The sequence below is a fragment of the Hipposideros armiger genome, unplaced genomic scaffold (assembly GCF_001890085.2).
Source record: "Hipposideros armiger isolate ML-2016 unplaced genomic scaffold, ASM189008v1 scaffold_187, whole genome shotgun sequence".
NCBI lineage: Eukaryota > Metazoa > Chordata > Mammalia > Chiroptera > Hipposideridae > Hipposideros > Hipposideros armiger.
The window spans coordinates 2,609,914-2,636,807 of NW_017731537.1; the positions used below are offsets into that span (position 1 = coordinate 2,609,914).

The 26,894-nt window shown below is 36.9% G+C and overlaps 1 protein-coding gene across 14 annotated transcripts in view; it reads right to left on the minus strand.

Annotated features, from left to right (window-relative positions):
- Positions 1–577: 577 nt before the first annotated feature.
- SLMAP (sarcolemma associated protein) overlaps positions 578–26,894 on the minus strand; it is a 131,186-nt gene continuing 104,869 nt past the window's right edge. For 5 of the 14 annotated variants that reach the window (XM_019652779.1, XM_019652785.1, XM_019652784.1 and 2 more), the window contains 7 exons: positions 18,249–18,371; positions 16,857–16,931; positions 14,340–14,660; positions 13,772–13,889; positions 10,856–11,027; positions 6,730–6,864; positions 1,405–3,302 (listed from right to left, as the gene is read on the minus strand). In XM_019652779.1, coding sequence (XP_019508324.1) covers positions 3,210–3,302; positions 6,730–6,864; positions 10,856–11,027; positions 13,772–13,889; positions 14,340–14,660; positions 16,857–16,931; positions 18,249–18,371 — 1,037 coding nt within the window. In that variant the 3' untranslated portion in view covers positions 1,405–3,209. Of the gene's footprint in view, positions 3,303–4,700; positions 4,791–6,729; positions 6,865–10,855; positions 11,028–13,771; positions 13,890–14,339; positions 14,661–16,856; positions 16,932–18,248; positions 18,372–26,894 lie in introns of all 14 variants that reach the window. The other 9 variants (XM_019652790.1, XM_019652791.1, XM_019652789.1 and 6 more) reach the window with 5 other exon arrangements.

Genomic DNA, 26,894 nt, shown 5'->3' on the forward strand with positions numbered 1-26,894 from the left:
CAAGCACAGAATGGTAATATTAATTTATTTAACCAATGACCCACTACTGGATATTAAGGTTGTTTACCCATCACTATTACAAAAAAAAAAAAAAAAAAAAGAAATGCTTCACTAAATGCCCTACTAGCTAAAATTTTGTGTACAAAATTATGTTCTCAGAATAAATTTCCAGAAGTGATTTTTTTGGTGCAGGGCTTGCACATTTTTAACACAGTTGATTTGTATGTAGTTTTTTCTCTTTGGTAGACTTCCATCCTTTTGATAGTAGATATAAGCACTGGCAGCAGTCAAAAGTCACTGGGAGTCAAGTTTGGTGATTGAAATGAGAGATCAAGCTAGGCAATACTATTTTTGGTTGACAGCCTCTTGACTATTCAGCAATGTGACTGGTTTCACATGCAACTCTAAGTAGCTCTGAATTGGCAGCTACAATAGGCATTCCAATTTGCTGCAGGCAATTGGCTCATTATCAAACTAGACATATTACTTCCCAAAGACAGACCAGAGCTAGGTGAAGATGCTTTCTTAGGATTCATTACTTTGCAGTTATAGCTCATTCACACACATAGAAAGTTTTAATATTTGAGTCAATTCCTTTTAAATAGCTGTAAATGGTTCATCTAACTTAAATATTTGTGGGGTTTTTTTCTAGTATGACATTCTCATTAAGGCTATTTGCCACTTGCATAACAGTTCACATCCATTATCTTTTCAATTTTCGTACCACCACTAACAATATAGATATTATTCTCTCCATTTTATAAATGAGAAAATGGAGACTCAGAGAAGATAAATGATTTGCCTGAGGCAACACAGCTGAAAAAAGGCAGAGCCAGGATGCCCATAAGGTTCTGTTTAGCTTCAAATGCCATGTTCTTTTCATTTTCTGACCCAGTCATATAGCACCTTTGAGTAATTCTTAAATGTATCATTATAGGGTTGTTCAATTCTTAACTGCTATGATTAAAATTTCTTAATGACTCTATCACTAGCAGTGAATAATCCTACTCTTTATTTAACCTGGAAGTGAACTGAACAAAACTGGAGGTATTGCTTATGAATAGGCTCATTTATATTCTTAAGAAAAACTGGCAGTAACTACAAAAACTCATTTATTCAATTTGAATAAAGTAAATATTGATACTAGACTTTACATTTAAAGAGACTTGTCTGGCAAGTGAGTCATGTTTTAACAATAACCATAGTAAAAGGGGGAAAAAATTAGAGCAGTAAGTTAAATAAAAGGCTAATAAAACCTGGAGGAAACAGCTCAGTGTTTTCTTTTAAACTCTGAAGAATACCAAACATATATTATGTTGTATAAAGAGTCATTTTAAGAGAAGACTTATTAACAATCCAATAGTAGATCAGCACTAAGAATTTCAATGATATCCAACTCAAAAATGCATAGGGAGAGTAAAGTTATTTTATTAAATCATGCACATCACGTGTGTTAGTGCAAATAGTTTAATCTGTACTCCAGAAATTCTATTGTACTTTATATCTTTACAAAATAGATTTAAAACAATTATTTACTTTAAAAAATGTAATTCTGAAGTTAAGCATTTCAGAACAATATTTGCAATATCCTATATACAAGAGGTACTGGGTACCACTGGCATATTAGCATTCTGTGGTAGAGTGGCTTCCTGCAACAGAAAATGATGAAATGAACTATATGACAGTATTTTCTACAAGTCATTTGTGACTAATTCCTCCATAAATCTAGTGATCCTCCCAACAGCAAATCCCAAATAGCTTAAAATATAACCTCGAAAGTATAAACAATGACTGCCCAATATCACAAGGCAAATTATATCCTAAACTTCTATTTCATTATTTGGCTAGGACAGAGGATTGCCACAAAATATTCAAGCCAATTCACTGACATTCCCTCCCAGGCTTCACTGACTGAAAAATTTAACTATGTGATACTTTAGGATATTCTATGATCTAAATAAACTTTATGGACATAACTGTGGTGCCACATAAAACCATAGCTAAACTTTCACTTCTGTGTTTTAAATTTATAACATCAAGCAGTGTTTAGGTGCCTCACTGTGCATGGAACACTATTAATCTTGGGAATAGTGCTTCTCATTAACAGAATGTCCCAATTAACAACAATAAAAAGAAAATAACCATTTGCATATCCCACCAGGAAATCTGTTGGTAGGTAACAATAGTTTACCTCAAACATGAATAAGCTTTGAAGTATCATAACCAAATTAAGTCAGTAAAAGCTTATCTAAAGAGATATTAATTCTTTCTTCAATTATACATGCTTGGAGGAAGAGATGATAGAAAAAAAAAATCATGCTTCCTAAAATGCTGTATATGAAAAGTAACTTGGCTTTTAAAGAAAATATCTTTTTAAATAGATGAGGTTTAATAAATTACATTCCAATTGACTCAACAGTTTGGTTTACTGCACTGAAATTATATAATTACTGTTTTTGCTCCCAGAAATACTTCAGTTTTGCTCAAGAAAATACACACTCTCATGGAAAGTTTTTCAAAGTTGATGTCCTCCACATCATCAAGTCACATTAAGGCTGAACAAGCGTGCACATATGCCCCAAATTATCACTAGAACAGAATATTTTCCAAGTGTATTATTTCTCCTTTAAAGAAAAAAAAATAAAATAAAAATCCACACAAAGAGTTGTCTCTAAGTCTTGTTCCCAATAGCTCAGTGGTTTTATAACAAGTAAAAATGGCGTAAATATGTAAAAAATATATATATATGTGTATATATTTCAAACTGATAGGCACTGAGCACACAGGGCCTCTCTTCCCATGTATGTATTGGCTGTTTGGTTTGGGTAGTTATCTAATCAGGAAAATGAATTATCTGGCCATTAGAATTCAGAGTAAAATACCCATAAATTTAATGTTATAAATAATTTGGTGTACCAAGAAGCCTACTTTAGGCCACCATAATATTCAGAATCTCAACATACTAATTAAAAAAATTCATGAAAAATTGCAAGCAAATTATTGCTCACAGAAGAATAAAGTCACAATTTTATATCCTCTTTATAGACAAGATACATTTTATATAATTTAAAGCAATGACCCTACAGCTGTATTCTTGCACTTCTGCTGTTTTAAGAGGTAAAAAGGAAGAAAATGGTTCTGTTTGTCCCCAGCATGAGTGTGATGCCAGCTTCTAGAGGGAGGACGGTGTACGGACTCAAGAAACGCTCTCACGGAGAAGCTCTGGCCAAACCTGGCACATACAGCACGATGGCTGTCACTGCAACCAGGGCAGCCAACATGGGCATCCAGGGCCAGGGTTTCTGTGTGGAAAGAAACCAAGAGTCAATATCACATTCTCCCCTCTCCTTTCATACTTATTAACCCCTTGGGTTCCAGAGAGTCCTGAATACTTAGAATATTAGAAAAACCTTATCTTTGCATAAGAATAAACAAACAAACAAAAAAAAAAAGGTGAGGAAGTACAGGTGTGAAGAGAGCCATAAGAGCGGGGACTCTTACAAGACCATTGTGTGTGGAAGCCTGATACATCTCAGGAAAGTCTTGGGCAGTTTTCAATTTTGTTCCAGTTGAAACCTAATAGTGACTTCTAAGAAATGCTCTGGGCTCAGCCTGCTGTATTTATTCTGGTACTCATATATTACAGTGAAGTGATGTACACAGATGCCTGGAGTATGTTTCTGCCTAAAATGTTTATATCTTGATAAAAACCAGACTCTAATGGTAAAGTGGTTTTATACAAAGGGCTGGTGGGTAAGGTGATAGAAATAAAAAATGGACTAAGCTTTGTCCTTCTAATTTGAAACCACATAAGACAAAATCAGATGGGGTTCAAGATGGGGAAATGCTATTTAGGGACCCTGCCTATTTGCTACTTTTGGTAAAGACCATGTCCAGTGTAATAATGTCACATGATCATCTCATATGGTCTACTAACGTGCATGTCTGTTGGAGACAAGTGTGGACGGGCTATTTCCCGTTAATTTTCAGCGGGCTTCATATATCAACTTGCTTTGGTTGATAGCTTTATTTTCACTAGTGTTCTTAGAATCTTATTGAGAAAGCTGGCTTTTAAAGAAATATTCTAATGTTGCAGATCAGGGCTGTGGGAGAGGCTCTGGAAAGATCTGGGGCGTGTTTACTCTCATAAGTAAATGCACACTGGGGTTGAGATTGTGAGCCAATGGTCCATTATGCTAACCTCATCCTTTATCATCTTCACAGCCATAGTGTAAATATAGGCAAAGGGTTGAAAAAAAGTAACTCTACACTATGGAAAAGAAGAGGGAAGGGGATGGGAGGGGGTTGAAAGCTGGCTGAAAACTTCAAAGAGGCAAACTCTTCATTTCTCATTCAAATTTGATTAAAAATGTAATTCGGAAGGGGTTACTAATATTGCAGAAATTTATAGTTTACTCCAGTTTGCTACAGGCAAAGACTCAGTTAAAGGCAGAATATCAACAACTGGTTAGGTTGGAATTAATTCACGGTTAGCATTACTACAAAGGAAACAAGACAAAATGTTATGTGATTAGTTGATTGTTCAGTTCATTCAGGTGACACAATACATGGCATACTAAATGAAGGGTTTGCTTCAGGTAACAAAATACCTGTGTGGTTTTGCCATGCACTATATTACAAATATGGCACAAACAGGTGACGGGGACAAACAGACAAGGACTCAACAGTTGTGCTTGTACCTTTCTCTACCACAATGGACCGAAACACCAAAACAGGAAAGCCAGGAATAGGCCGATGAATACGGCTGGGACGGGTTGTAATATGGAAGGCTAAAGAAGGGAAGGGATATTAAAATCATTTTATGCTATTAAAAAATCAGATAAGATGATTTAGACCCCATGAGGGTGGGAGGAAGGGTAAGAAGACTAAGGTAATAGAAATAATAGCACTCAGGTTTTGCACTGATTCAAACATTTTAAAGACATCTAATACAATCCAGAATGACTGTGGTCTGTAAGGTGGCCGGCTACCTGTTTAAAAGGAACAGCTGGAGGCAATGGGAAATGTGGGTATCTCTAACATCCTAATGAAATGTAGCATGCTAAGACAGAGCAATGACAACACCTCAATAACTGATGCTCTGCTTGACAGTACATTATTTTTGTTCCATACTTGGAATCCATTATTTGACAATGAGTACACTGGAAATGCTTAAAGCTTATTTTATCGCTCCATCAAATCCTTTTTTTAAAAAAACCAGAGCTCTTTTGCCTGAGGTGGTATTGCTTTCAAGCTTAAAAATAAATGCCCTATAATGCGTGCTTCCTAAACCAAGCAAGAGATCTGACACAATGTATGATCAACATTTGGTATCTGAATACAGGCAGCTAAGTTTCAGGGCTTTCAATGATATTACCAGAATACAATCAATTTTTAAAATTAGAAGGGAATTACCACAATGAGTGTTAATACAGAGTAAAAGTTTAGTATCGTAAGTCCAATATCATGAAAAAAGGAAATTCACCCTTAAGGTAAATTATTTGTACAGCTATAAATAATAGCAAGGTTATTACCGAAAGGTTCTAAATAGTATAGGGGATCCATTCTGATTATGCTAGATGTCTTCAGAGGTTAATTTAGTAGAAGGTGAAGTGAAATTCCATCTCAGAGGGATATAAATTAACATAAAAGAAAGAAGTAACCAAACCATAAGATCTGATTTCAGAAGAGTTCTGTAATCCACATTTTCAAAATAAGTGAAATCCCTTTTTGCTTAACATAAAGCCTCCAGACTCAATTCATCAACTTCTAAAGGGATTCCAACTAACCAACTAGCCTTTATTTTCTAAAAAGCTAACTTTCTTTAGCCAAGGACAGTTGGACACAACTCATGAGCATTCTGTGATGGCCATGCAACATCACTCCTTCGTATTTGTGCTGCGTGTTAAGGAGAGTGCCTTCCTCTGTAGGAAGTGTGTGATTCACGCCTACTGCAGTGTCCAAGCCATGACAAGGTTTGAAATAAGTCAGAGCACAACCAACCACAGTGAACATCATCCATCAGTTAGGGCCCACAAAGGCAATGATCACCAAAACATGTAACACAACACTTATTTAGTATAACATCTTTTTAAAGACCATCTACCTTCTAGCAAATGAAAACAAATTAATGTTATTAAACTCAATTTATACCAAGATGTTCCAGCTTCACACACCCACACACACACACCCCTACAGAAACTTACCAAATATTTCCTAATATTTATGGGAGTCCAAAAAGGCACTCAGTTTTTTAGGAATGTGCCTTAGTGAGAATATTATTAGTATAAAATGAAAACCATTTTTGGATACAGCCAAATGTTAAGGAGTCAACATGAACTATTCTTTCTTAGGTGGGCCTCTGGTGGTACAGTGCTTCATTTCCCAGCAGGGGAAAAACAGGGCCAGATGATGGCTTAGTCACAGACCTCCAGATTCATCTGAGAAAAGCTGACAGTTCTTACTTAGGTAATCATTTTCTTCCAAACAAGGCTCTTCCTTCAGATAGTTCTTAGGCTCTTCTAAGGGTACAGGCTAAAAGGGGCAAATTCTTACTAAAAAATTTGACAGCACAATGATTCCACCATGGCATTTCAGAATGAAAAGTTTAGTTCATGTGTATTACAGGCCTTAGTTTCTAAAATCAGTAATAAAATCCTCTGAAAAAATCAATTTTAGGGCTTTCAACTGCCTCTCAATCAAAGCTAAGCCACGTTTGCAAAGACTTACATTATTTCCTTTCTCTCGGAGCAGCTTCAGGTTGTCTTTACACTGTTTGAGCTCATCTGTGATTGATTGTTTTTCCTGCTCAGTCATTTCAAACTTCAACTTCAGTTCTGAGAGTACAGTCTGTGTCTTTTCATACTAAAGGCAAAGAAAAAAGAGTGTGCAGACTCAACTTAAAATGAGTATGAAGTTATGGTTCTAGTTAGGTTAATATACCAGACCCTATTTTAGTCACCTACAACACCAAAGCCAAGCCTTTTTGTTTTAAGGAGGATAAGAATCATTTGCACTAATAATAAGTCTTCAATGTTAACCTAATTCTATGAAAGAATTTTCTGGCCCTGGAGTTAAAAAAATTTAAGAGAAGTCACCACTGTGTCATCTGTTTCTAATATAAAGGATCACTTTTTCCACTGAGTGAGTTAGAGGAGAAAAGTGAAATTTCAAATTGAGCAAAAGAAAGCAAGTGAAGAAAACCTCCATAGCTTAATTAAATGGCAAGGTCAGGAAGTATGAGTTTATATCCTGGTAAGCAATGTCAGCCAAGCTATTTTAGTCTTGAAGTAAGAAGTATTAATTCCCATTAGGCCTCCCTTTATCCAGCACCGTACAGTATTAAAGTGTTCTGGATAAGTGAATCTCTAGGCAAATGAAGAAAGAAATGTGTCTAAGGTAACAACCAGGAGGATTAGGGTCATTTCTATCTCTCTACTTAAACTTACAAGCATCAGTTAAAAATAATTTTTAAAAATCTGCTTCTGACAGACAGACATTTTTCTCAAGTGAAACAGCTACTTCCTACTCTGGAAAACAGTCCACTGTATATAATTTCACTTTCAGAGGTACTAGCTGTCCCGTGCACACAGGTGAGTTCAGTGTGAAACAGCATGGCTTGCTCCTGCTCTAAAAGCTACTGAAGGTAGGACTTCTCGACTGGCTCTCCTCCTAGACACTGCATCTTACATGCAAGCTGGGCTCCCAAAGGGCAAACACTGTTCTGTTGCTGCCTGTACTTTTGTCTTGGCCTCCGCTGGCCCATTCTGCCATCTCTGAAGGTTTTAGAAGAAAGACAAGGGTTGAGTATAAATAAATATAACACGGTCTGGCATACCAGAAAGGTTTCTCCTCTTTCCTAAATATAGCCCATGAGACTGGAACGTCTCCAGCTCTTTTCTTCCTGGATCCTAGAAATTCCTCCATAAAGGACAGCTTTCTATGGTGCTTCTGAATAATGCAAACACCTTGGAGTGTTTGATTAGGAACTTAGATGCACTACAAAGATAGATATTAAGAAGAATGCAAATGTATAAAACACTAGTCAGAAGAGGTGGAGGCAGGGAGATTAGGGTCAGCAGAGAGCTCACAGAAAGGAAAAAGTAAGGCATGGGCATAGAGAGGTAGGTAAAACGTGAAAGGAGCTCCCTATTACCTACAAAGGTTCCCAGAACAAGTCCAGGTAGTATGCCAGAGAATGAATTAAGGGGTAAGACTCTTGGGCTTTATGAGAGCTTTTTGGTGTGGTCTGTGACTTTCTTCCAGAAGCAGAAGGTTATAGGCAGGCTGCCACGGCAAATACAGTGTCCCCAGATTGCTAGTCTCTGCCCCTTAGAAGAACATAATCAATTCTCAGTGATCTGATTCTTAACAGTGACTAATAAAGAATAAGTGAAAAGCTCTTTGCTGACCTAAATTTTCCCTTACTTTTCCTTTCCACCGTTCTCACATCCAACCTGCCCTTTATATCAAAGCACTTAATCATTTCTCCCTTCCAGGAGCTGTGCAGCAGAACGACAGGAAGCAGCTCCGTCAGGAAGGTCCGGCTGTTTACCTTCAGCAGGGAGTGAGGCGGGAAGGCCTCTGACCTAGGGGCAAGACGGTGAAGCCAAACTACTTTCCTGAGTCAGTCTTTGCAGGGGACTTATGTGTTCAATGTATTAAGAATTCTTAAATTATAGACATTACTACTAAGTTAAAATATGCAGATGTTTTCTTAAGTCATATATAAAGATGATACACGCATATTTTTCTCTTAATACTAAGGATTAAAATTTACTGTTCTCATGTACTTTTCCTTTGTTAAATGTTCAAATAAAAGCTGCCATATATAAAAAGTTTAATTGTTGGAACAAAGGTCACCTTTTGCAGTCTTAGTGTCACCTCATTTGCATATTATTTTTGCTCTATCTTGCTTCTAACTTGGGGGTGAGAAACAAGCTCAGTTCTGATTCAAAAGGAAAAACCACACAATATTACCAACACCTTTGGTTTTTCTTCATAAAAAGTCATATCTGGGGTTGCTTATTAGCTTGTAATATTTTATCCTTTTACAGTCCTGAAGATACATAATCATTATACTATGTATAGTAAGCATGATTCTATGAGAGGAAAGAGAACAAAGGGGAAATATTGAAAGGGAATATATGTGCATTAATAAAAGGTAGTAATTAATTGGCAGTGGATTACACAGATATAAGAACCTCATTAAAGAACATTTTAGTTACAGACTGGCATCCAATAGTTGACATCAGGACAAACAGAAAGAGAAGCAATTTTACATTACAAAGGAGTGTGATGACTACACATCATTTCACAATGGAAAACACTGAACAATAGAAAAGAACATATTGACAAGATCAGACATATTTTTAAATGTGCTGCATTTAATGCAATCCAAAGGCTGTCAACAATTTAGATGCTGTGGCAACACGCCACTGCCATTTGTGAAACAGTTAAAAAGCATCTCGTACTGATTGCTCAGTGACCAAAAACAGGCAAACAAATAATGCAACAAAACGGTTAACGCATTCATAGTAACATACAACAGAATCATCTTCCAACCACAGCATTCTTCCCAGATTTTGAAAGAATTATGGCATATGGACTGGAAGGACACAAAGTGCTTACAGTATTAAATACTAGGATATTTACTTTGGCACAAAATTTGTGTTCTAACTAAATAAAATGAGATTTCTCTCAAAACACATATCCTTAGCAAGAGGATAAAAACGAACATATTACAAAATCAATATGGCCACATATAAATAAAGAATGTTACAGTTTTTTTTTTGTGTTTTTTTTTTTCCCCTTTAGGAACAAACATGAAGACAGAACAATAATCATTTCCAAGTTCAGGATACTACAAGGAAAGGAAAAAGTGCATTAAAAAAATGCATTGATTAAACACATCTTCTAAAAACAATTTTGGAAAATTTGTTATTAAAGACAAAGAATTGTCTTCAGCTTCTTTCTGTTTATAACAAATCCTTCATTTAAGAGTCTACAGCTGGGGTGGGCCCTGACCAGGAGGTCAAGATGCATCATGAGCTTTCTCCATACCCAGAGCTGGTCAGTGGTCAATTCAGGGAGTAGTCCAAGGCCAGCGGGATTGAACACAGCTCTTAGGGCCCCGATGTCAACTTCAAGGCTTTGCTGAGGAAGAGGTTGGGTGAGGTCTCTGCTCTAAAGTCAACTCTCACCATTTTTAACATATTTTTTTTTTTTTAAGTGGTGAAAGAGCAGTTTGTTAGAAGAGATAGTAACACTTCAAAGAAATAGAAGTGGGCCCAAGCAGTAGAGAATGGCTCAAGGGCCAACATAATTTTTTTTTAAAAAACCACCAAGTCAAGGTTTTAAGCAAAATGACATGAAAAGGGAGCATGCATATTTGTGAAGAAGTGGGAAAAGGGATAGGGTGGGAATAAAGTAAAAGATCATAGAACAAGTGTTTGGCTGGCTGGCTATGAGATGAAGTTTAAGAAACTTCAGGCCAGTTTCATGGGAGGGGTGTAAAGAGCATTATGGTGTGGCCAGTTTGCTCTCTCAGGTATTCTAAGTTAAATAAGATACTGTCTCTGAAAGAGAAACAATGAATTTTCATACAGGTTAACTAAATGGTAGAGAAAAAATTTTAACATAATTTTATATATTTATATTTTTGAGGCCAAGCTCTACTGATTGGTCCTCTATATATGGACCATGATATACAGCTAGAAATAACCAAGCAGAGATGCTCCAAGTATCAAACTTTGTGACAGGTAATGTGACTTTATTTCTAACTAGCATGAATATCTGATTTGCTTTTGGCTTTAAGTCCAACCATTATTGGGCTCATAATGTCTTTTCGCTTTACCTCTTTCTGTACATCCTTTGCTTGGTTTTCAGCCTTACTGAGAAGAGTTTTTAAATCAGCTGAATCCCGAAGATGCTGTTCTTTTAAGGACCCCATTTGATTCTCAAGCTCTTTCCTGGTCATCTGAAGGATGCTGAGATCACTGGTAAGCTCTAAACTCTGCTTCTGAGAACTGTAAAATAAATACTAACAGTTATTCATGTAGAAGCTAGACACAGAAGGAAGTCCAATTCCTTATACATTTTACTAGGGATGGAGTGGATTTCAGAGGAGGAAAGAAAAGTGTAAAAAGAATGAGATATTTTCAATAAGTAAAAAGTGTTAAAATACCAAAAAATGCATATTTAAAGCACTGTTCTATTTTCAGATAATCAAATATACACAAAAGTTGAAATTTTAAAAACAGAAGTAGGAGGTGACTAAGTGTATATTTTGTTACATCACATTATATTGACCGTATCATAAAGATTCAGGGTAGGTCTTCTAAAGCATAGACAGAAGAATATATTGTATTTCGGCATGTATTTCAACTATTTTCTTGTAAGTTTAAGTACTTGACAAATAGGATGGGGGACAGAAACTTAAAATTTAGAAGCCACTGCCAACTCAAGTAAAGATAAGCCTACTCAAATAAGAAGACACACCAAACTGGGGAACAGCACGGGACAAAGAACCAGGAGGTTGGGTTCTAGACCTTAGCTCTGCCACTAGCTGTGGGATATTGTACAAGTCATGTATCTGGTATAATGTCATTCTCATAGTAAGCATTTCTTGAGCTCTTAGATCTGTGCCAGGCATGTTATACAGACACAAATAACACAAGGAGAGTCTCAGTGCCTCCCACTGTCAAACAGGAAGATTGAACTCAATTTCTGAGGCCGTTTTCTGCCTTACAATTTATGATTACTTTTATAACTTGATGAAATAAAAAACTGACTTACACACTAGCAAAACAGCTTGATAAGCATAAATAGAAATTCTTTGTTCAATTCCTTCTACATCACAGACAACAAAGACGATCGAAAAGACCTGTATAGCGTAGCTGTGTTAAAGAATTTGGCTACCACCTACAATTGAAACAGCTAAAGGAGGATAAGGTTTTCAAAATGACAGTTTTATGCCTCTCAGGATGAATCATAGGTCTCAGACTCAATATTGTAACCGAGTTACTATACAGTATAAATTCCAATTGTATGCTTGGCAGATTCTTAGGGGACAGGTCTGATGTTGTAGGACCAACAAAGCTAGGAACTAAATGCCAGATAAGACCCTGTAAAGAAAGACTAGCTTCTAAATACAAGTATGCTGGGGAGGCTTACCAAATAAAATTTAGACAACCTCTAAACCAGAAAAGTTTAAGAAACAGAATTAATTTGTCTTAAATAGTTTATGTGAGTTTAAGCAGACAACTTGACCAACAATCTATTAATACAGTCCACCCTCTGGGACCTAATATTTTTAAACCTTATGCTTCTCTGACTCATTGGGAGTTTGGTGGCTTACTTTCCAATACTTACACAAAATGTGAAGTAAAAAAATAACATTTAACAATCTGCCAGACTCCAATTAATCACATCTCAAAAATGTGGGATCAAGTCTGAATCTTTAAAATAGCAATAATTCCAAAATAAGAATAATTTAAGATAATCAATACTGGTAACAAACATCAGTATTTCTTGCTTGTTAGAATACCCAACTAAATGGGACTCGCTAAGATCCAAAAGTATTCCAAATATGAAGAACTTGAGTGTCTACATCATCTTACACATACTTTATACTAAACGATTTGCCTAAATGTATTGTCATATGAAAAGACTCCATAAAGATATGACACTGGAGGAGAAAAAAGTGCTTTATAGATATTGATATTGAGAACACATGGTATGGTAAGAAGGAGCTTTAGAGAATAAATCAGCACATCTTGTTCCTAACAACTAGTTTTTTAAAATGTATAATCAACATTACAATTGTTTTTGTTTTTATAAGCAGATAATGAGGCTTACTATTTTCTGATGTATCTAGTCCTTTCTTTATTGTCTTTCCCTAAAGCTTGTTTTCTCTAGGAACTGACCTTGAACACTGACTTTTTGCTAACCTTAGTGCTTTTGAGGAGTGTAGCCACAAGGTTAAAAAGAGTAATGACTCCCATTTTTGGTGTTCTGGGGGGAAGGAGATGGATTAATTAAGAGTGGCTTCAATAATAAACATGTACTACTATCATGTTCTGAATTAGAACAGTGTTTAAAAATACAGAACAGATCCAATTTTTAAGGAATAAATGAATTTTAAACTACGAAGCAAATGTTGGTGGGAAAACAGGACTCTACTAAATTTGTTGAAATAAATCTATTGCATCCATTGGTTTGCCAGTAAGGTACTGGGTATTACAAAGATTTAACTGGTTTTAGAACATTTTTGACCTTATATATTATTATCCTTTATATAAATAACCTTGTCTGAAATTCAAAAGCTGAATTTGTATCTTCCAATAGTATAAATTCTTTATTATAGTCATCTCCTGATCATACATATTAAAAAAAGGGATCACTGGTATGAAACAAAAGCAAACTTGTATTTGAAATTTATTATCATTTAATTTATACAGCATGTTCGATCACTAATTATAGATCTTTGCTGTTTGTTTAGGAATTTTTTGGGGGGAGGGAGCATTTAATGCATCTGTATTCCATGAGTACATCAAAAGGAAAGGGCATGTATGATGATGGTGGTGGTAAAAAAAAAACCCCAAAATGCTGAAGTATTCATTTAGCATGGTTAATCTGCCAAATATCCAAAAAAGAGTCTGGCTGAGCATTTTGCTCCAAAAAGGGTATTTAAGTACCCAAATTAAATTTAATTTAGATGAAAATTTAAGATAAAGAAATATTTTGAAGCTAAAATAGAATTTTTGCATACTTGTGCAATTCTTTTTCTTGCCGCTGCAGTTCCGATGATAGCAAAACATTTTCCTTTTTTAGAGAACGGCATTCGGTTTCCAATACATTCCATTCCTTTCTCAACTTCTCTAGTTCACCTAAAAAGAGTCCCAAAACATTTCTGTTAACAGGGGAATATAACTCTCACAATAATTCAGAGAATAAAGGGAAATATTTCAGAGAACAAACTTTTTTCCTTATGTAAAAACATGTAGATTTTACATGGTTATTTTTAGATTCCTGTTACTCTGCCTCTATACCTCAGGGAAGTTCCATTAACTTTAACTTTTGTAATTTTTTTCCCCGCTTCACTTTCATAAGACAAATAATTTTTAACAGTATTTAAATAAAATGTAAAAGTATAAAAAAATTTTAATTTACTGTACAACTTGCAGACCTAAAGAATGTTTATAGCCCCAAAATAAGAACACTGCTTTACACAACCAATTGATATCAAAGAGAAATATAGCCTGAATGGTTATTTTGTACAAATTATAAAGTTATCATTGCCAAGAGTTCAGGGCTTTATGTAAAATACATGTATCCACCTTGTAGCCGTGTTGCTTCCTCTCGCTGCTGGTCCTCACACTGTTGACATCGAAGCTGAAAACTGTTTTGGAGGCTCGTGATTTCTTTCTCATATTCAGACGCTGCTTTCCGCCACCGCTCAAGCTCAGCTCGCACCTTCTTAAGCTCTTCTTGTAAAGAAGCAATGTCAGTGTCCCTCTCAGAAGCAGCCTTTTCTGCTGCTTGATGAAGAAGCAGAATTTCATCTCGGGCACTAAGCAATTCATTTCGAGTGCTTGTAATTTCACTGTCCTTCTCTTCCCGGAGATTCTCAATATTGATGTGTAACCTCTGCAGTTGGGCTACAAAAATGTATTTATCCATCATTTCCTTAATCCACAGCAATTAAACAGCCCATATGGGGCTCTCAGAGCTGTTTGTTGCTTTTGATTAACTATACAAGCAATTTATGTTTAATGCAGACAATGTCAAAATACAGAAACACAAAGAGAAAAAAACCAAAGTGATCTTTATTTCTCCCACATGGAGAATATTGCTTTTAACATTTGGTGCTTATTCTTCTAGATATTTTCTATGCATTTATACACATATAAAAACAAAAACAGGGAGGAATGGTAATATATGTAGTAATTCTCTAACCCGCTGGTGATGAACATCTTTTAATAACAAAAAATAGTTCCGCTGTAACTTTTTTTGACAAATCCTTTATTTTAGACATTTCAGGCTACTTAGTTTTTAATCATTATAAACAATATTGCTAATAACACAATCCTGATTTTTTTCTAAGGGTAAATTCCTAGACATTGAATTGCTTGGTCAAATGGTAAGCATTAGAAAAATCTTTGATGTTCTTGATTCAATTTTCTGTTCAAATATCAATTCCTTAAAGAAGCCTTCTCTGATGACTTATCTAAAAATAGCTGTCATTCTCTAGACCTTTACTTTGCCGTTATTGGACGTCACATTACATGTTTATTTGCTTATTGTTTATCTTTTCCACTAGACTGTACCTCTCATATGTGCTCTATCCCCAACACTAGCAAAGTAAACAATCAAGAATTATTGGTAGAATTAATAAAACTAACGAATACTGCCTAATCAAAGAGTACAGTTTTAAAAGGTCTGCTCCCCTATGCCCTCATGGTCAAACTGAAAATAACCTATATAAAATCATATTGGGTTCAGAACTAGAATACTAGTCTTGGTTACTATAACACAAGTAAATTATAGATAGAAAAAGTTCCTTAAGTAGAAGAATAATTAAAATAATCAAGAGAATTAAGGCTGAGGGTGGGGCAGGTAGCCCTATAAATAAACATTAAATATTAGGCCTTTTAAGTTTGTAGGAAGTATTGAGAGGTAAGAGGTTCAAAATCTGAAAAGATAGAATGGTAACATAACCATGGATTTGTGGATAAAGTGCTGAAATACACTTGCTGGCACTAGGGGGCACTCAACGATGCCTAGGTGATACAGCCTTAAGACAAAAGGCAGCACATGGTCAGAGAACCTGCCCATACACAGTACAGGATGGAAATACAGATTCAAATCAGATTTATGTAAGCTAACAGATAATGGAATTAAGCTGTAATAACAGTTTAATGGGTTTTTAAGTTAAAAAGACATACGACTTACCTCAGAAATTCTAATTTGATCATAATAAAATTAAAAAATTAAACACTGAAATATCCTACTCAAAAATAAGAAAAGAAAACCCAAGGAGATGGTTTTTCTCTGGGATATTTTAGGGCAAATATCATAGGCCTCATACAATGACTCTCGATTTCTTCTGAAATGAGATTACTTGTCTATTTAATTTTTTTCTCACCTCATTTCCTAAACTAAAATTTTAAAATACATTGGTTCCCTCTTTGACAATGAAGGCAAAGTAAATGCGCTTTAGGAATTTTACAATGGCAGAGGAAAGAAAGACCTCTCCTGGGGTACCTGATATATACAGCTTCACAGTACCAGAAGCTCTGGTTCCAAGAAAACCCTTGACAGGCAGGTGTCTTTCTGGTCATTTCTGTAATGACCTTGTGATAGCCCACAGAGAGATAGCAAAACAGCGGGTATAAAGAGCAGCCTTTACCGGTAAAGGCAGTTCAGGGGCCATGATGCTATTCCATGGGGTATATAATTTTTGTTGCAATGCCATGTGTGTTATGAGCATTAGAAATGATGCCACTAACAAGCTAAAAGTGCTGATGCACAGAACAGCTCAAGCTGATTTCCTGTCTGAAGGCCCCTTCTGTAGTAACACACTACATAATCCAGAAAGCGACAGACAGTCTTACCAAATCCATATCTTCATCCCTGTTCTTCCCGTTTCAAGTGTCTATTATAGGAGTATGGGGAAATCTTCCCTTCTACCTTCTTAAAAAAATAATAAGCTCACCCAGTTATAGTCTCAGGTTCTAGAGAAGACCGAAAGCTATGGAAAATGGGAACCCTGTACACTCTTATTTTTCATTCCTTTTGAATCACTAGAAACAAGCAAACAAAAACAATCTTAGATACCCTGAAGTGTTCCGTACCTTGAAGAACCTGTATTTGTTTAGTGGATTCTTCAACTTGATTTCGATAGGCTTTTCTTTCTTCTTCCAATAGAGCTAAAAGTAAAACACAGTATATCTAACTCTGTGAGTTAAAGTATTCAGAGTTGAGCAGCTGGAAATTTCTAAAACACTCTCTCCTAAAGCTTATTGAAGGAAACAAACGTTAGGCAGTAAGTATTATCAGTATTAGCAGTTAGACATAATAGCTTCAGGATTTTTAAGAGCACAAAACAGTAGTAAGTAATAAATCTATTCAACTGAGTAGTGTTGTTTTCATCACCAAGATAATATGTGCTATTCTTCACAGGAGAAGCAGTCTTGATAGTTGTTAATCAGCATTTTGAGCTTAAATTTAAAAAACTTAAAATCCTCATGTTTACTACCAAGCACATAGTAAGTACTACCTAATAACTGCAGTTCACTAAATATTTTTCATTATAATTAAATAAATTAGCCTGGACCCTCCAAAAGGTTCAAGTTAAGAACACCAATTCTAGTAGCCGGTCGAGTGGCTCAGTTGGTTAAGAGCTCGCTCAAGAGTGCGAGCTCTGAGCAACACAGTTACCAGTTCGATTCCCGGCCCGAGCTGAGCTGCCAAAAGGTGACAGGATGGCTCAGCTAAAACAAAAAAACAAAACAACAACAACAAAAACAATATAAGAACATCAATTCTAACTTCTTCAAGAAGCAGAACAGGAGGGAGGCAGTAACAGAAGTTCTCAATCGTCTTCCTTGTCAGGAAGGCCATCTTAGAGAACATGAGGACCACAGGCCATCAACTTTCTCCTCGTTCTAAGACTTTCAAAGGTACTAACCAACCAGATAGTTACTGTGAATAATAAAGAAAATATAAGCTCCAGGGAACAGCACGGACTCCGTTCGCCCATGATACTACAGATAAATGAGCTACTAGAAAAGAAATGGCTGGGACATTAGAAGGTTTGATGCCTTAACCCCTGACTCTTCCCATTTACTATGAATATACTATAAAGCCACAGGGAATATACATCCTACTTATCTCATACCAAATAGCTAACATTAGGTATAATTAAAACTTTGGAATTTATATACATTAGGTTTTTTTCCTTTTCTACTTAATATGTAATTAAGTATTAAGATCTTTCATTGGTCCATGTCTTTCTTGATCTTCACATCAACAATGTGAAGCAAGTAGAGCAACTGAACTCTCCTCACTTTACTGATCTGAAACATAAGTTCAGAGAGGTTACGTGAATGTCCCAAGACCACGTATCTAATAAAGCTGTGGACCTGGAACGAGACACGATGCCTCTGGATGCCAAGCTTGAGGCCATTCAGCTATGTCACGTTGCCTCCACATCCCCTAAAGAATCAAAGTAATCTTCATCTCACCTTGAAGTTCAAAGCATTTTTGTTTACTTGCTCTAGCTAGCTCCTGGGCTTCAATCAATTCCTTTCGAAGATGCTGAATTTCTTGTTTTGCCTCAATTTCTGACTGTGCGCCCTGCAAGTCATCTGACAAAAACATGTTTGTTTTAAAAGAGTTAGTATCACACTATAATCTCTACAACCAAAGATTAGCAATCTCTTTCACGTTTAGACATGCATAGTTAAACAATGTAGCACAACTGAGTTATATGAAATTTGGACGCAAATTATATTAAAGCATTTTAGTTATTTTACCCTGAAGAAAGACCACAAATGCATTTGAATACATGTTAGTAATTCATGGCATGGTACTATAAAATAGATATTAATATAGACTAAAATTATATATTTCACTCATGTTGAGCTTATGTAAGGCTTGAAATTCAGTAAGACAGGCATAATGCTATTCTTTATCAATTTAGAAACTTGTTGATAACAAGTCAGAAAAATTTTGCTGGAAATAGAAAAACAGAAACAAACTGTTCTTAAAAAAAATAATTTAGCATAATTTCCCCAGCTGTGGAATACAAAATAAAAACTAGGCTGAAAGCTGCACTGTGCTCATTTTGTCATCACTGTTTCTCTAACACTACACACATAACAAATATTTGCTTAATTATTAAATGATGAAACTTAAATGGTTTTATAGAAATAAATTACATCCAGCATTACATCTCAAATATGCCCCCTCTTTTAACCTCTTTCCTCTCTAGTCACTCTGCTCATCTTTCATTGTATTAAAACTCTACTACTGGGCCGGCGGAGTGGCGCATTGGTTAGGAGTTAGCTTGGGATGCCAGCTCTGAGCAGCAGGTCCCTGGTTCAGATCCCACATGAGGGCCAGTGATGCTACACCCTCTACAGCTAAGATGGTGAACAACAGCTCGACCTGGAGCTGGGCTGCCATGAGTCGCCGGGGACGGCATAGGCTGCAGTGAGCCTGGCTGGCAGCGGGTGTGAGCTTCTGTGAGCTGCCGTGAGCCACTGTCCAATGGCCTGTAAGCGACTGCCTCACCCGGGAAGAGCGCAATGATGGTTGCCAACTTGGGCCAGTGAAGCAAGGTCCTCCACAACTAGACTGAAGAACAAAAAGGACAGCAACATGTCTGTTCCCCCTCCCCGATTCCCCAATAAAATCTTTAAAAAATAAAAATAAAAAGTTAAAAGAAAAATTTACACACACACACACACACACACACACACACACACAAAGAAAGAAAATTTTATGGCAAAATACGAACAATTGCTGAATCTAGGTGATGGTCACATATGGGTGTTTTTGGTCCTCTTCAACTTTTCTCATGTTTGAAAGTTTTCATAACTAAAAAGTCTCTTGAAATTACTACCAATCCTAATGCCACAATCATTTCTTCCTAAATTCTTGTCCTTAACCTATCTTGCCGTTCTGCATGTTATCCTACATTGCGATACTAGAGTAATTCTCTAACTTAGATCAAGAACCTACATTGTCTTCCTATTGTATCAAGTCCAGACATCTTTATCTGAGTTTTAAAGTTCTCCATAATAGTCAAAACTTATTTCCCATTTCTCACTAATAAACTCAATTCCTAATAGTCTCCTTTGTAGCTCCAGCTCATGACTGTTTTCCCTGTTTATCTTTGCTCATGCCATTCTCCTTTACTGCTCCTTCCTTAAGTCTAGGTTCAGGCCTCTGCGTCTAACCCTGTGACTCCATCTAACTCCTAGCACACAGTGGTCTCTTTTGCTTGATTTCTAGAGTTTGACAGTAAAACCCAAGCAAACCAAGAAAACTTTCGAGTTATATAACTGTTTAATAGCATTTAATTTTTAAAGAAGCATGAATCTATATAGATATACAGGATTTCGGAAGAGACCTTTAAGATCAAGTAACCTACTCCTTTCATTTGACAGATGAAGAAATAAAGGCTCAGAGGTCTGAAATGGCTTATACATCTGGGAAGTGGTGGAGACAGGACCAGAATTCTCTCTAGCTCAATTTCTTTCCCATAAATCATGGTACTGTCTTAGTTAAATAATAATTAAGCAGCATGCTTTCCTAACAACCAACTCTTATTTTTGTCTCCAGAAATAAGAGGATTCTTATAGTTTTCTTTTTAGTAACAAATGTTAAATGCATATGTTTCACATTTTTGCTCCACACTATATGGAACATGCTATATTCCATCCACTACAATGCCAGATATATAGTAGGCACTTAGCTATCTGATTAACATACAAAGTTAGTTAACATACAAAGTTCAGATTTTCATCTAAAATGTGCACATTTAAAAATAAACATAATAATTGTAAATAAATTAATGCAACAACTAAAGGACTATTTTATTTTGAGGAAGGGGATCCTTTTATTACTGAAGAACCATTACGTAATCTATCTTGGAGGTCTATTAAAGCAGACATTTCTTGTCTGCAGCAGAACAATTTTCTTGATCAGTGATGTGAAACAAAACTAATACTTTTCAAACTAAAAATAATGGGGTAGATTTTATGTTAAGTAATTAAGTTTTGGGGGACAAAATATAAGCTCGGCAATAATGAGTTCCACTAACACAGGGATCTACTATTTGCAAATTAGTTCTCTGTATCACATGATGAAAAGGTTCAGCATTTAATTAGAGCAAGTAAGATGCCATGTATCAAATAAACTACAAACTCTACATAGTGTTTGATCATAGAAGTAGAAACTGACCCAAATCTTTAAAAATTAATAAACACAAATGACTGTATTGAAACTAATCAAGTAGTTAGTGTGCAGCTATTCTTTTCAGAAAGCCAAGTGCCAATTTTTTGATGAATGAGCAAATCTTTCTGGTTTTCAAAAGTTCTTTCTGGTTTTCAAAAGGTTGATCAAACGTTCACTGCATTTCATATCGTTGTGTGGGAAAATGCATTATTAGTTTCTTGTAGCTTGAGTCCACTCTCATGGTGCCTTACTTTTGTCACAGAAAGGGGCTTTTTATATCAATCTACGTCACAATCTTGGGAAGTGTTGTGATGAGTATTAGTGAAAAGTGCTTAGATGAAGATAAATGAAAGCCTTACTGAACCAAAATATTTTATTTAGATGTGCAAGTCAAACGGAAATTACTGTTTTTTAGGCACTATGATGATGTGGAAAGATTTTTAGAATCTGTTTTCCCTTTAACACAAATGGTATATATTTAGAGCTGCCTGGTGTATTACGGGCCAGGGGCTAACTTTTCTCAGACTAAGGCTAAAACCTGTAAAGAGACCCACACCACACAAGAACCCACTGACTAAACCAGTCTTGACACAAGGAATACCTACATGCGATCTTAAATTAAATTTGGTGTGACCACTTCAGAAGAGTGATTGGAGATTTAACTTAAACTCTGCCCTTTGTTCTAAACATGATTGAGCGACTATGAACCACTTGGTAAAGAGCCAAATCAAAGCATTTTTTCCCAAGTTCTATTTTGCATGTGTATATTTGATGAAGGCTGATGTAGCCACATCTGTTAACTCATCAACTGATAGAAATGATGTGATTGAGGCAGCTGGCCAGGTAGGTGTATCATTTTTTGACGAACAGCACTCTTCCCTTTGGAAGGTCTGGTAGCTGCAGGCTTAGTTGCTGAGAATAACCTTCACAATGGGGAAAGACCATTTTTCTGTCATGGGTATGTGCAGCCGTATGAGATGGTCCTAAGTAGCAGCCTAACTATGAATTTAATTTTGGCAACAGCCTCTTATTGTTGATTCTCACTCCTTTGCCATTCCTCCTAACCAGACAGGTTCCTTACTGACGGGATCTTTTATTGGTTCCTTTGTCCTCTCCACTGTCCTCTTCTTTCTCTATAATTTCCTCCTGCTACTACAGTCTACCCCTATGCAGAGAATTCCCCAAACATGGTTAGCTGTGCTCTCCAATGTTCCCATCACACCTATTTAAAACATAATCACACTATTAATACTATCTTCCGTAAGACTGCAGCCTCTGCATGTGTCTTATCTCTGTATCTCTCAGGTCAATAAATGTCTCAGAAATAAATGACAATGACTTTCTAGTCCTAGTTTCTGTCTTGTATTTCCAACTGCATTTGAAACTGGGACACTTATGAATATAAAAGGGAGCACTTTTACCAATTATGCTGGGACAACAGGCACAAATGGTTCCAGGCAAACCAGTGTCCATGGTCACCTTTCCTGTTCATGTGCCAAACTAAAACCATCATTTTCTCAGCCTGGATACCTCTCTTTCCAGAAATAAATACGTCTTTTAATAACATCACCATCCTTTCAGTCATTTAGCGTCAAATGCTGGAATTACATCTGACTTCCATTTCTCTCTGATATTGTTTCTCAGGCTTATGGATTCCAGATGATGACCAAAAGAGAGATGATAGAGAAAAATGAGAACAAGAGGGCCCAAGACTGGATTTATTTTGTTCTTTGTCCTCTTGTTGAAATTTCCACAAGAGCCATCCTAGTTCAGACTCTCAATGATCACCTAAGCCTCCACATTGATTGCCTTACCTGCAGCCTCTGCCTATTCCAATTCGTCCAACAAATCTCCCCAAAACACAGGTCTGATCATATTTCTGAGCTCAGAAGCAACTGAATTCTGCTAAAATTATCACCCCAACTGATAAAACACTCAAAGGATTATGTGAACAAACTTTAATTATACTGAACTTGTCAAATCCAACCCATATTATCTAGCATATAGTTTTTATAATATTTCTGTTGTCTGAGAAGGTATTGCGACCTTCTCTTCTTATAATCCTACCCATTTAACAGATATATCTATATAATTTCCAAAAGACAAGAACTAAAATAAAAAACCTATTACTATTATCACACTGAAAATAATAATTCCTTAATATCAAGTATCCATTTAGTATTAAAATTTTCCCATTGTTTACAATTGCTTTTACTGTTGGATTGTTTGAATAAAGATTCAAACAAGGTTCACACATTGTATTTAGTTAGTTGACAGACACATCTCTTTTAATTTAATCTCTTTCCTTTTCTCCCCCCAAACCTTGCAACTTACTTGAAGAAACTGGGTCGTGTGTCCCACAGAATTTTCCACATTCTGGATTTTGCTGTTGTCTCCCCACCACATCATTTAGAATATGTCCCTAGCTCTTTATGTTAACTCCTGCAAGTTGGCAGCTACATCTAGAATCTTGACCAGATTCAGGTTGTTTTCTATCATTGAATATATCACATAAACATACAGTTTCAGGGTCATCTCAAATAATATTTCTCCCATGAAGCTCAAACTGCCTTTCCTCCCCATCTTCCAAAATAAGCAAGAAGAAACAAAATATCTGGACATTCTTTCTCCTGTCTTTGACTCCTCATGGCAACACCACCAAGAAGCAGCTTATCATCTGTAACTCTCCTATCACCACCTGACTAGAAACTCCTCAAACCCCAAGGACAGCCACATCAGGCCTTGAAAACATGAGAGGCCCTGGCACAGTTCCCTAAGGAGAGCAAACTCACATTAGATACGAATTGGACTGAATTCTACTTTTCTTATTACCTTTTTGGGGAAATCATTTCAAGCATATAAAAACCTGTGGTTCGAGCCACATCTTTATTTCTCTTTCAAAAGTGACATAAATTGGTTGAAATGATTAATATTGCAGGGAAAAGGCACTATTGCTAACATCCTTTTATTTATATCTCATGGTGAATGTTTAGTCTACTTTACATTATTTTCCTAATCCTAGATGACTGACACGAAGGGTAATACACCATAATTCCAAATAAAGATTGGCTATTTTTCAAAAGGAAAGGATAAAATCTGAAAATAATGGCTCAAGAAGTCATAGGGTTTCAGTGAGGAAAATAAAGGGGCTACTTAAATGCAGCTTCTTTCTGTGGCTCTAAAGGTTAACACTGTGCTCTAATAATTTACTTTAACTTAAAGTAACGTTAGGGAACTCTGACCCATCTTCACCAATGATACCTCCAAAAATTTACCAGTAGTGTTAGTACATCCACCCATCTCCCACAGGCACCTTGTATTTTCCATCTCTTTCTCTCCCACCACTTCCCCTTTTATTCCCTTTTCCTTGAGTCTGATTCTCCAGCCTATATTGTGGGCACTTTTACAGATACGATTTAGCCTTCTCCCCCAAAAATAAAAAATTTATTTTTCCCCTGACACGTGGCAAGGTGACAAACACATTATTATTTTTTAAATATCTAATTGGCTTTATTAAGTGATTCATGAATTGGACAGCATCCCACCTAGCAATTAGAAGGGCACTCCTTATTATTAACTAGAAAAGATCAACCACCAACAACTGTTTTTCTCTAAAAGATAAAGTATGAAATATATATATACATATTTTTAAAGGTTTTTATTGGGGAATTGGGGGATGGGAACGGCGCTGGGGAATTGGGGGAAGGGGAACAGACAAGTTGCTGTCCTTTTTGTTCTTCAGTCTAGTTGTGGAGGACGTTGCTTCACTGGCCCAAGTTGGCACTATCACTGTGTTCTTCCCGGGCAAGGCAGATCAGTCGCCGGCTTCTGGCCTTTATTTATTTATTTATTTATTTATTTAGCTGAGCTATCCTGCCACCTGTTGGCAGCTCAGCGGCAGCTCAGCTCGGACCGGGAATTGAACCGCTGTTGCTCAGATCTCACACTCTTGAGCAAGCTCTTAACCAACTGAGCCACTATGGCTTCTGGACGGCAGCTCACTGCAGCTGCTGGCTACACACGGTAGCCCATGGCAACCCACTGCAGCAGGGGCTGCAGCCTACGCCATCACGGGCGACTCACAGCAGCCTGGCTCCAGGTTGAGCTGTTGTTCAGCATCTTAGCTGTAGAGGGCTGTGTCACTGGCCCTCATATTTGGGACCCGAACCGGGGCCCTCTGGTGTCCCAAGCCAGCTCTTAATCAACGTGCCACTCGGCTGGCCCCGAAGTATTTTTTAAACCCCACAATCTTATTCAATTAATGAAAAGGTACTCTTTAACAGATAGGTCTGCTTTCATCAATCACCATCATCATTATCAGTGTCTTCATTATGGTGCTTAACATGTTATGTTTCCAACACCATGGTAAGTGAGCCACATGCATTACTTAATTTAATCCTCACAATAATCCTATGAAGTTGGTTTTTCCCAATGTGACAAGTGAAAAAAAGTGAAGCACAGAGGGGTTAAGTAATTTGCCCAAGGACAAATTACAAATAAATAGCAGAGCTGAGACTGAGCCCAGAGCTCTTAGATTCTTGGCTAGAGTGTTACTTTCCTAATGCTCTTGTGGTTTTATAACTTTTATAAGAGGTCTGTTATTAATTCATTCAACAAATATCTGAGTTTTAACGAACATCTGGCATTATGGTAGGCAATGGGATAAAAGTAAAATCTAGAACAGATTGACACATAAAATTACAAAAGCACTAATAACAGTTGAATATAATTAACACAATCATAAATGCTACTTATAAATCAATCTCAACTTGGCTGCTGAAAAGGTTTCTGGGAGATTTCTAGAGTTAAAAAGACTGTTGAGAATTGCTACTTTTGTATGACAGGTTTTCATTACTCATTCACCTCCCCTCTTGTTTCTCTGAGTTCCCAAAAAGGCCCAGGGGTTCAGCATCAGTAACAACGTTTTATACTATAATAGTATTGCATTTCTGGGAAGAATAAGAAATGCTCTAAGATGAGACTTCTGGACTATGCAAACATTAACTTAGATTTATTATTACAACACTGGAAAAAAAGCATACCTCATCACCACTAAAGGTCACCTAAGAGTGCAAACCAGTAAGAGTGCTGGAAACCATACTCATACTTTAAGACAGACTGGCAATTGGTTGCCTGGGCCAGTGATCCTCAGGGCTTCCCTTGGTGATGGAATTCCATCAAAGGTGGCTTCAAAGAGCCATGTGAACTTCAATATCCACGGGGGAGAAAAGAGAAGGCCAGGATGCCCAGACTGAGGAACTCTAAGAGAATCTAGGTAATCTCTTTGTTAACCTGTCCCAGTCCCCATCATTATACAACTAGGCCAGCAGCAGGGTCATGGAGCGTGAAACTACAGCTTCCTTATATAATCTAAGACACAGGGTCTGGACTGGGAGATCCCTTAATAGTCCAGCCAGAAACAAGTATTTCTGCACTGAAAAACTTCCATAGGCTGCTTCTGCTGCTGATTCCAGAGAACTGCCTGGTCCACTGCTACCAACAAGTTTAACCCACTGCGCATAACTTTATGTCAACTTTTCTTGTGTACAATAAGGCAGTATATACAGGAGACTAAATGTTGGGCCGGCCGAGTGGTGTGTTGGTTAAGAGCTGGTTTGGGAGCACCAGCTCTGAGCAGCAGGGTCCCGTTTCGGATCCCACATGAGGACCAGTGACACTGCCCTCTACAGCTAAGATGGTGAACAACAGCTCAACCTGGAGCTGAGCTGCCCCGAGTCGCCGGCTATGGCATAGGCTGCAGCCCCTGCTGCTGTGGGCTGCCATAAGCTACCGTGAGTGGCCGGCAGCCGGTGTGAGCTGCCAAGCGCCAACATGAGTGGCCATCCAGAGGCCAGAGACTATTCTGTCTCACCCAGGAAGAGCGGGAAGAGCTCAAAGATAATACCAACATGGGCCAGTGAAGCGAC